An 11,392-nucleotide genomic window follows, 5' to 3' on the forward strand; every position below is an offset into this window, starting at 1 on the left:
ACCACCCCTTGACATTCAATAATGTTACCCTCACTGATTTGCAGGGTTATCATTAACCAGCAACTCAACTAGACTCACCAAACAAACACAGTGGCTAGAAGCGCAGGTCAGAGGTTAGGAATGCTACAGTGAGGAGATCACCTCCTGACTGCACAAAACCTGTCCGTCATCTACAAAACACAAATCCCGAGTGAGTTGGAATACTCTCCACTTGCCTGGTTGGGTGCAGCTCCAGTATTATACAAAAGACAAAGGAACCCCCCATTGATTAGCACCACATCCACAAGGATCTTATCTCTCCACCACCAACACTCATTAGCAGCAGTGAATACCATCTACAAGCTGCAGTGCAGAAATTCATCAAAGATCCTTAGACAATACCTTCCAAATCCACGGCCAGTTCCATCCAGAAGGAATAGGGCAGCATATACTTTGGAGTATACTGAAATATACTGCCATTCCTTCTATATCTTTCAGTCAAAGTCCTGAATTCCCTCCCTAATGGCATTGTGAGTCAACCTACAGCAGGTGAACTACAGCAGTTCAAGAAAGCAGCTCACCACCACCTTCCGAAGGGGCAACTAGGGACGGACATTCAATGCTGGCCCAGTCAGCGACGCCCACATCCCCACAAAGATTTTTTTAAATTGAATTGAACTGAGTTCTGAAGAGATTTACCTGGATGTTGCCAGTAATGGAGGGTCTGTGTTGTAACGAGAGGCTGGATGGCTTGGGAGTTTGTTCACTGGAAAGTAGGAGGCTGAAGGTTGACATTATAGAGGGGTATAAAATCTGAGGGGCATGGATAAGGCAAATGACAAGGATATTTTCCCTTGGATGTGTGAGTTCAAAATGATAGATCATGTTTAACCTGCAGGAGAAAGAGTTAAAACAGACATGAGGGTCAGTCAGCTCTTGCCCTTCTGGCCTCTCTGCTCCATAATAAATTTGGGCCTGTCCCATGAGGTGGCACCATATTGGTGTTATATCACGGACCAACCCTGACATCCATTGTACTAATTCAGAATCACCGCCACCAATGAAGGCAACATTGGTTTTTTTGATCAAAATTGAAGGACGAGCAAGTCTTGCTGGCTGAAAGCTGAGAAAAATGCATAAAAAGCTGTGATTCATATCATGTTGAGGAACTGTGTGTTGGCAAAAGGATTTTCCCATGGTGCAATTAGGACATTATCAGAAATAGGGCCTTTGTCAGCACAATGGAATTGTGGGAACTGGGGCACCATGGCTACATCAGCACCAACTGATTGAACCAAAGCCAAATAAATGAGTAACAACTAATTGACTAAGCTAAACACACTATTTGGGAATGGAGGTAAGTCATTTTCCCCCTTGAGCTTAACCCCAACCATTCAATAAGATCATAAAGGAGGGCTCAATTGATTTGTTGGTAGTGTCCCTCAATCTGAACCAGGAGACCTGGGCTCAAGTCCCACCTGCTTCAAAGGAGTGTAATAACGTCTCTGAATAGGCTGATGAGGAAATAACCTAAGATCATGACTAACCTTCCTGTATTCTGAATTCCAGAATTACACCTGACCCTCAGAATCTTTAACTCCCTTGCCCAATCTATCAGCCCCGTCTTAAAATTGTTTAATGATTGCACTTCTGCCACCTTCTGAGACAGAATATTTCAATGTCACCCAACATTCTGAGAAAAAGAAACATTGTCCCTCTATCCTGGAAGGGCTACCTCTAATTACAAAGCAGTGCCCCTGAACTCTGGGTCTACATGTAAGCTGAAACGTCCTTTCCACATTTAGCTTGTCAAGCCCACCCAGGACTTTACATACTTCATCGAGTCACTCCCCCTGCAGCAAAAAAACAAGAGCTGCCTGTAAAATTGTTATTCACAAGGTAACTCATTCATGCCAGATGTCAATCAACTAAACACTCACGGAACTGCCTCCAATCCCTTGACATCCTTCTTTATAGGAGAACAAATGCACAGACATTACCGAAGATGTGATCCCCTACTGGATCAATTCTAATGTTCTGCAATAACCTTTCATGTGGCATCTTGTCAAATGACTCCCGAAATCCAAACGCAACACATCAATGGGCTCCCCTTTATCAATAGCATGCGTTACTCATTCAAAGAATTCTGAGTAATTAACTAAAAATAATCTCCATTTAAAACATTCCAGCTGACTATTCCCAATTTTTCCAATGAGGTTCTCCTACAGGATCAATTCTAACTACTTCCCCACAACAGTCACCAGGATAACTGAGCAACACTTCCTGCTTACCGGAACCTTTCCTTCTGCAATAGAAGGACTATATCTACTCCTTTGCAATCTCGTTGAACCTTTGCAGATTTGGTTCTGAATATTAGAATATTGACGAAAAAACAATTATTATCGAATGAGCTACAGAAAAAAAAAAGCATGGAGTTGTACAAAAAGCATGGAGTTGTACTGTGCAGAAAGAAATCCTTTAGTCCAACTCATCTATGCCAAACCGATATGCTAAATGAATGTAGAGCTGTTTGCCCACATTTGGTCCATGTCCCTCTAAATCTTGCTATTCATGCATTGAATCATCAGTATCTGACTGAATCATCACCAACATACACACAGGACACAGCCTTTCACAGTATTTTTTCCCTCTGCTGGGGACTGGATATCTTACACACACACACGCGCGCACAAAACTCTCTTTCTCTGCCTCACACACACACACACGCTCTCTCTCTCTGTCTCTATCTCACACAAACATGCACACAGGCACACACTCTCTCTGTCTCTCTATCTAACACAAACATACACAAGCACGTGTGTGCGCGCGCACACATACAGTCAGTTACAGCTCCAGAGAATCCAGTCTCCTGTTATTGTACATGCCACTGTCCCAGCCAGATCAATAGCAGCTCCTCTAGTGAACAGAGGCCCTGATACTCCTATTTATGCCAGTCAGTCAGAGCCCCCTGTTTTGACCTGATTAAGAGCCCCGATCAGGGAATTCCTATTCTCTGAGGTCCACCTGGCTGACCTTATTCCAATCACTACACTCGACCTGTCTGTGTCTTCATCAAATAAACGTATTTTGTTCGAAATAAATTCATTAAAGAGAGCTGGTCATTTGAGCTGTTTGTCCTCAATTGACATAAAGTGTCTAATTGACCATATCAGAACAAGGTTAAACAATTCCATTTTGCTGTGACATCAGAGAGTGAGGGTGTACCTACCTTGGCCTTCCTACCTGCATTCCCCCTATCATTGTGATATTACCCTCCCTCAAAGAAAAAGGAACTAAATGGAGTAGGAACACAAAATAACCTATAAGTACAAGCAAAGCAATTGTTAAAGAATACTACAAGTCAGTCACAAAAGGAAAAGGTTTGTAAAGAACTCCGATTTATCAGATTCCAAAAGTATTTCATTGTAGGATTCACCCTGAAATCGTGACCCTCCTGAAATCGTGACACTGAACCCTATGCGGAAATAACATGATAGATCATCAAAAGTCAACCTTGAACATAGTCGCAAAAGTGAGATTAAAAACGAGAGTTATGAGACATACACCTTTAACATTTGAGGAGTCATCAATGTTCCAGATTCAGTTGTTGCTGAAAACCTTTAACTTACGCTTGTAACTTTCTAGTCAGAGGGTGATGGAGACAGAGTCATATAATAATCACGACACACACACAATCTGATGCCGGACGAAGAGGTGTTCGAAGTATCTGTGGTAGGTTACAATGCGGAATTAAAGTCATAATCTTATTCAATGTCGGTGCAGCCTTTAGATTTCTACTCCTACTGAGGCATAAGGTCAGATGTATGTTTATATCTTTCATAATACTGGATGGCATTAAAATGTCAGTCGATATATGACGGAATGGAATAGTCAGAGAGTGACCTTCTTGTAGCGATACAGAAGGTGGCACTGTGATAGAGGACAGAGGATAAGATGGGATTTGGCAGCAACATTGTGAGTTTCAAAGCTAACTGATGGTTGAAGTAAGATCCACTGGAGTGCAAGGGTCATGGTGAATGGAAATGATTTGAAATCAGATATGAAGCAGCTTAAATTCACTTGTATTCTTTCTTAGCTCAGTTTGATTGTGATGAAATGTCAGACAGTGTTCAGAATACATCGGAATTGTCTCATTAAAGGTAGCAAGGCTATCCACGTGAGTTTCAGCAACCAATGACTAGCGGCAGGACAGAGAGTGATCAATGGTTCAGAGTTTGGAAACCACTTTCCTGTTGATGAATGCGAACAGATCAGATCAGCCACAGAAACTTGTAACCAAGCAGGGTTTGAGTCATTAACTTTGGAAGAGAGAGTGAGAACGCGACTGAAAGTAATCAGGGATACTTTTCGACTATTATTTTATGGTTATGAAATGTGAGACGACAGTCACAAGTGAAAATTAAGATCCTTTATTTCAAACACAGACAATGACAGCCAGAGACCTAAATATGATCTGGTTTTATTATAATGCATTCATTGCACGTGGGTGTTGCTACTGAAAACATTTAACCCATTGATGATTGCATATACGTCAGCTAAGAGTCACCACATTGCTGTGGGACTGGTTGTCACAAGTAGGTCAGAACAAATAAGGATGGCACTTTCCATCCTCAAATAACATGAGTGAACCAAATGAGATTTTACAAACATTGAAATTCATTATATAGTACCGTATGCAGAAATAACATGATAGATAATCAAAAGTCAACCTTGAACATAGTCGCAAAAGTGAGATTAAAAACGAGAGTTGTGAGACATACACTTTTAACATTTGAGGAGTCATCAATGTTCCAGATTCAGTTGTTGCTGAAAACCTTTAACTTAGGCTTGTAACTTTCTAGTCAGAAGGTCATTTTTTATTGTATAGTTTCGGACAGACAGACAGATCTATCATCTTGAAGCATATTTGAAAAGTAACATGCATAAAGCAAACAAATCAATAAAATAGCATCAAAAACCCAATAAAATATGAGAAAATGATCTATTGTCTGAATATTCAGAACGCAGAAATTTAGAAAATAAAACGTGAGTGAAATAATATCAATGATGGAGGTGCTGGTGTTGGAGTGAAATGGACTCAGTCAGAATTCATACGACGCTTCACCTGATGAAGCAGCAGTGTTCCAAATGCGTGTAATTTCAAATAAAGCTATGGACTATAACCTGGTGTCGTTTGACGTCTGGAGTATGATGTAAGGGAAGCAATTTATGTTGCTAGAATGTAATTTACTTTTGCGTTCAGTTTTTGAACTGGTGAGATGTTGGTTTTAATCTTTGTTGTCATAAGTAATATCTTAATCTTTCTGGAGCCATCAATTCAAACCATCATGGGTCAGAAAGCAGGTAATTGGGGTGATACTGGAGAGAAATTATGAGATAATTTGTATTGTGAGGCGTTTATGATCAGCAAAGGCAACCTTTGACCTGCTTTTGGTTTTGAAGTATAAAGATTTTGTTGTGTAATGAAAACCCAAGTTGTGAGGCATTTGGGGTATTTCACAGAGACTGGAAGAGGGTAGGTTTTGGAACATATTCTCCTCCAGAAAAAACATATTATCCTCCCATAATTGTATATTCATGTGAAAATTCAAGGCCAGAAATCTTTGATTATAACTCAAATAGGATCTTTTGATGATAAGAATATTCAGTTATGTAATAATCAAGGGAAAGTCTAACAAACTCCCATGAACAGGAAGTGAAAGAAGCAGCTAAGTCATAGCAATTAATGATGAACAGAATGGAACTCTCTCATTCGCCCCATGTAAAGACATATGGGATGAAATGTTTGCCATGCCCTTTGGAAACTTCCAAACTGTTTTATATGTGAAGAGCTCAGATACTTAATCATTATTTTAATTTCCTTTAATTGTGCCCCTTTTCAGCACGAATGACAAATATGCAGAGTTGCACACTTGCTTTCACTGAAAAGCAACCACACGAAATGAGAAATGAAATAAAGATGAACCAGCAATCCTGTTGTCTGTGTCCAATCAGAGCTGTCCTATAATAACATCATTTCGGAGGTAAATGAAATGAGAGGAAAGGTTATTGCAAGACAAAACTGAAATGAGGCAGACAAAATGTGTGTGGAATCGTTTACAATTCGCTCCCAACACTAATGAGTGGCCCAGTTGTTAAAATTATTGCTCTCCATTTGTTGGAATGCAGTCTGTCTGATTCAGATCTTCCTGGCGAATTCTTGGGCATTTTACTATATGTCTGTGGATGCTGTAACGATGATTCATTGCACATATGATTCATTTCATTTATTTCAGGTGACGATTAAAAATCTTGTCTCAATATTATGGCAATCCAAAATAAATTCACAGCCCAACCGAAGGGAAGCTTCCACTGCTGTTCATATTTTCATACAAATTAGCATTTTTGATACAAACCAGTTGGTGAATGTTTCTGACCCAATTATGCACTCAGGAAATCAGCTGTATATGTTACTGTCTTATGGATTGCAATCAATTCATTCTAAAAGTAACGACTCTGTTTATCGCAGTCAGTGGGTATTTTACAGCATTAATGAACTGTTCCCTGAACTTCGACTGAGTTACTCCATAAATAAACGTATTTGTGCAGCAACTCAAACTCAGCAGCATGTATCCAATTCTTTCAAATACAAGCAAACTTTCGTTGTAAGATTTGGGATCAATAGCTGCAATTCGATAATATAAGAAATTTATTACATAGGGTGACCACAGCAATATGAAGCTACTCGATATGGTGAACAGTAAAATCATTGACTTCCTTCTGCTCTCCATCTCAGGATCACTGCGTTTCTCTTCCATGTTTTGACTCCTCAATCCTTTACGGATCCGATTTGCCACTAACACGTATCTGACTGTCAAAGCATTAAAGAGCAAAACTAAACTGAATGGGAGTAATGGTGTTAAAACCCTATCAAACCAGTCATAAACCATCCACCCAAGTTCAGTGTAGTAGCTGGCTTTAATTTGACAAGACCAATATACGTTGTCAATCACAATCACCGGTTCCCTTGTAATGAAAATGGGAACGTTTTTTGAAGAGAAAATAATGCAGGTTGTTGAAAGAATAACAGTTGCTGTTTTCACTGTACAATATTTCAGTTTCAGTTTCCGGCAACAAATGGTGACAAACCGATCAGCGGAGAACGTGACAGTGAACCAGACAGAACAGTCTGAACTCACTAAAAGCAAAAAGCCAATCACAATGCATGCAGGTGTGAGGTGTAGGAATGATCTCTGATAAAAGTAATGAACCAGCTGATACAATATAACGTCAGTGATGATCACCATCAGATCCGCTGTTGCCATGGCCACCAGATAATGAGTGGTGCATTTAGAAAGTCCACATTTTCCTCGGGACAGGATAACAATTGCCACTGCATTAACTGTGAAAGGGAGAACTGAAATTAATTTAAGAAATGCAATCGTACATTCTTCTATTTGAGTCAAGACGACATTAGGGTGGTCAAGAAGAATATTAATTTGTAAAATGAATTTTAATCCCAATTCCATCCCATATAAAGCTGCATCTAATGAACAAAGGGTTGTGTTATTGAACATGAAGTACTGCAAAATCGCTATGCTGTCATAAAATGTTCAATTGAATATCTTACTGTTGTGTACAGAATCAGATTGAAAAAGTTGTATTGGCTTCATTGACATCATTCTGTTAATGAAAAAAACAATCATGAGCAGAGTCGCAAACTGTCCATTTTCTTTCTGCTCGCCCAGCCAAGGATCTATGGACTTTAATATTGTAAGGACACATTTTAACATGGTCACAATGAAAGCTGACATGTAATGGCATCTATAATAAAAATATAGTGCAAAGAATCATGGAGTTGACAACACTGCTTTCCGTAGTCCTGCCTTATGGGACAGATTCATTCTTAAACAATGTTCCACAAGAATTTGTGAACATCGGCACCAACAATAGGAAAGCAACATCTTATCAACAAGTGGACCTGGAGCTGGGAACTGGACTCATGATGGAAAGGGTATATCCATTGAAAAACAAAATCATTGACGAACATCAAGATAACCAAATGGAGCTGTCAATTGATCCAGCAGTTTCACAGAGGATGAGACAAAATGAAGAATTCTTTCATGTGAAAAACTATATATTTGGACTTGTTCTTGCAAATGGTTTGCTCTCTGTGTGTACACAACTAGCTGTCTATGCTGCACTCCAACAACTCAACAATTACTTTCAGTCACTTAAAGTCATAGCTGTGTACAAGACAGAAACAGTCCTTTCATTCCAACTCCTCCATGCTAATCAGATATCCGAAATTAATCAAGTCTCATTTGCCAGCATGTACCCAATATCCCTCTAAACACTTCTTATTCATATACCTATCCAGATGTCTTTTAAATCTTGCAATTCATCTTCACCACGTCTTCTGGCACTTCATTTCATACACGTATCACCCTCTGCATGAAGAAGTTTCCATTTAGACTGTTTTTAAATCTTTCTCCTCTCAACTTAAAATAATGTTTTTACTCACTTGCCTACCCATGCCCCTCAGGAAACACAGCCCCAGCCTGTTCAGCCTGTTCCTATTGCTCAGACCTTCCATCCCCCATGACATTCTTGTGAATCTTTTCTGCACACTTTCAAATTTAACAGCATTTTTCCTTTAATGGGGGACCAGAATTGAAGGCAGTTTTCTAGACTTGGTCTAACCAATGTCATGTACAGCCACAACATAGCATCGAAGTCCAATTGTCAATGCACTGCCCAATAACGTCAAGTGTACTAAGCACCTTCTTTGTGTCCTGCCTACCTGTGATTCCACTTTCAAGGAACTATGAACCTGCATTCCAGGGTCTCTTTGTTTGGCACCAGTCCCTAGGTCCCTACTATTAAGTGTATAAGTCCTGCTGTGATTCACGTTCCTGAAAGTTAGCACCTCACATTTGTCTCAATTTCTGGAACTACATTTCGAATCACTATAATTCGTGATTGTTGAAGACTGGAAACACCTACTCAGTACTGGTGATGTGTTAGTTAACTGTTATCATTACTTTCCATTCATGCACTTCCTTGGGAATAGGAATATTAGAGCTTCTTCCTCTCAACTATTCTTTGAAAGAAAAACCGTCATTGTTCAACAAAATAATGGGAAATTGGATTTGTTGAGCAAGGAAAGGCTTCCTTGCACATAATCAATTCAATGTAACCATCCCCAATGAATATCCTTCGTTGTCACTTGTCTTCCAGTACAGAAGTACAGGGGTACAGTGGAAAGTGTTTACAATTGTTGCCATATAATGGTGCCACCTTGGTACAAGTACAAAAGTTACAAAGTGAAAAAAAAGCGCTGTTATACACGGGATTTCCCTGCTGTCGTCACTCCGGGATTCAATCCCTGTCTCGGCCCCTGCTCACTCTGCTGCTGCTGTGGGACACAGCTCCTGTGCTCAGCTTCTGCCCTGTCTCCTGTCACGACTTATCTCCATTACCCAGTTAGGGGTAGGTTAAAGGTTTGGGGAGATGATTGAAGAAAAAAAAATACTGCAAAGGGGAGAAGAGGAAACAAAGGACAAGGAAAAGGAACTGGAGAGACAGTGGCCCCGACTGTAGTATCTTACCCTGCTACCCTCTTAATATCTGGTTTGTCTGAAGGCTGTTTCTGTGTTGTTTTACTCTAGGAATCTCTAATCTCTGCAATCTACTGCTCAGAGGGATTCTTGTGTTATTGAGCCCAAAACAAAAAATAACAACAACCCCAATAATGCATGTGCAATGATGGCAGTGCTAACTGACCCACAGTGAACACAAATGACAAATACTTTGAACAAAATAGAAACGCGGTGGCATGGTATTCCACTGCACAGATTGATGAAATTTTCTAAGTTCTGCTCAGGGAAAGGAATGGTCCAGTGTCGTTACCACTGGACTATTAATCCAGAGACCCCCAGAATGTACTGGGGACCCAGGTTTGAATCCTCATGGCAAATGATAGAATTTGAATTCAATGGAAACAAAAATCTGGAATTAAGAGTTTCCTGATAACCATGAATCCATTGTTGATTGGTGGTGAAATCCATCTGGTTCACTAATGTCCTTTGGGGAAGGAAACTGCTATCCTGATACGTGACTCCAGACCAATAGCAATGTGGCTGACTCTTAAACTGCCCTCTGGGCCATCAATGCTGGCATAGCCAGCAATGTTCACAGCTCATGAATGAATATTAAAATAAGAACTTACCAGGGATGCCAATCGCAGCAATAGAGATGTAATATACTTTATCAACAATGGTGAACAACTGCAGCATTTTGTGTATGAAGGTTCTGTTCCTGGGTGATGAAGCCAAAAGCTTAGAGTTAAACATAATATTACTATGTTCAGAAACCAGTTTATACTCGTTCAGATTCCTAAGGGAATGTTAAAACTGCATCATTGTTCTGTTTGGGAAAATATATTACCACTGAGGTATTAAGTCCCTCTTGCATTCAAATTATTCAGTTCTGACTTCATAGGAAAACGCCAATCAGAAGGCTTACAACTTTAGTGACTCATTGGTAGACCAATCCCTGTGAGAAATGAATTGCAGAAATCATAGAGTCATAGAGTTGTACAGCACGAAAACAGTCCCTTCACTCAAACTCGTCCACACTGACCAGACCTCCCAATCTGACCTCGTCTCATTTGCCAACGGTTGGCCATATCCCTCGAGATACTTCCTGTTCATCTCCGCATCCAGATGCCTTTTCTGTGTTACAATGGTACCAGTCTCCATCATGTCATCTGGCATCTCGTTCCATACAAACACCACCATTTTCATGAACAAGTTGTCCCTCAGGTTCATAAATCAATGCAGACTCCCAAACTCCAACTGAGACTGAAACCAATACTTGTGTTTGACAGATCCAGCAACCTGAGCTACACAACCAAAGTAATACAGCAGCTCAAGCTAATAAGGGGCTGCTCCTTCTATGGAGGCATTTCAATCAAGCACAGAGACATAGAATATACGAGTAGGGTTAGGCCATTCGATTCTTCAAACCTATGTCCCCGTTCTATATTATCACGGTTGATCATAGAAACCAACACCCTGCTCCCAGCTTTCTCTAGATATCCTTTATTTGCTTTAGGTTGATAAAAATTCAATTCTTTCTTCGAAATATTTGAAGTCCAGGCCGTTCATTATTCTACTACATTGGATTTGATTTCATTTGATTTAATATCATCACATGCACCGAGATACAGATAAATCATACCTTACATAAATTCAATCAGGGTAATTGAACAGGTTGCAGAACATAGTGTTACAGCTACAAAGGAGGTGCAGAGAAAGATCAACTCTAAAATATAAGACGTCCATTCATTCGCCTGATAATAGCGGGGAAGAATTTGTTTTTGAATCCCTTAATATGTGTCTAAACTTTT

The 11,392-nt window shown here is 39.9% G+C and overlaps 1 protein-coding gene across 1 annotated transcript; it reads right to left on the reverse strand.

Moving 5' to 3' along the window:
• Window positions 1-6,470: 6,470 nt before the first annotated feature.
• On the reverse strand, window positions 6,471-10,781 carry LOC140458971 (probable G-protein coupled receptor 139). Its single transcript, XM_072553708.1, has 3 exons — window positions 10,642-10,781; window positions 10,211-10,299; window positions 6,471-7,381 (listed from the first exon to the last, which is right to left on the reverse strand). Exons 1-3 carry the CDS (start codon window positions 10,779-10,781, stop codon window positions 6,471-6,473), a joined length of 1,140 nt encoding a protein of 379 aa, XP_072409809.1.
• Between the last annotated feature and the right edge of the window lie 611 nt (window positions 10,782-11,392).

This window comes from Chiloscyllium punctatum, chromosome 34 (assembly GCF_047496795.1).
Source record: "Chiloscyllium punctatum isolate Juve2018m chromosome 34, sChiPun1.3, whole genome shotgun sequence".
Lineage (NCBI taxonomy): Eukaryota > Metazoa > Chordata > Chondrichthyes > Orectolobiformes > Hemiscylliidae > Chiloscyllium > Chiloscyllium punctatum.

Coding starts and splice junctions, on each gene's coding strand:
- LOC140458971 (XM_072553708.1), bottom strand. CDS start 10,781: ATGGTGGTGTTTGTATGGAACGAGATGCCAGATGACATGATGGAGACT. Junction 10,300..10,641: donor CCGTTGGCAAATGAGACGAG/GTCAGATTGGGA, acceptor TTCATCACCCAG/GAACAGAACCTTCATACACA. Junction 7,382..10,210: donor TGCTGCGATTGGCATCCCTG/GTAAGTTCTTAT, acceptor TCCCTTTCACAG/TTAATGCAGTGGCAATTGTT.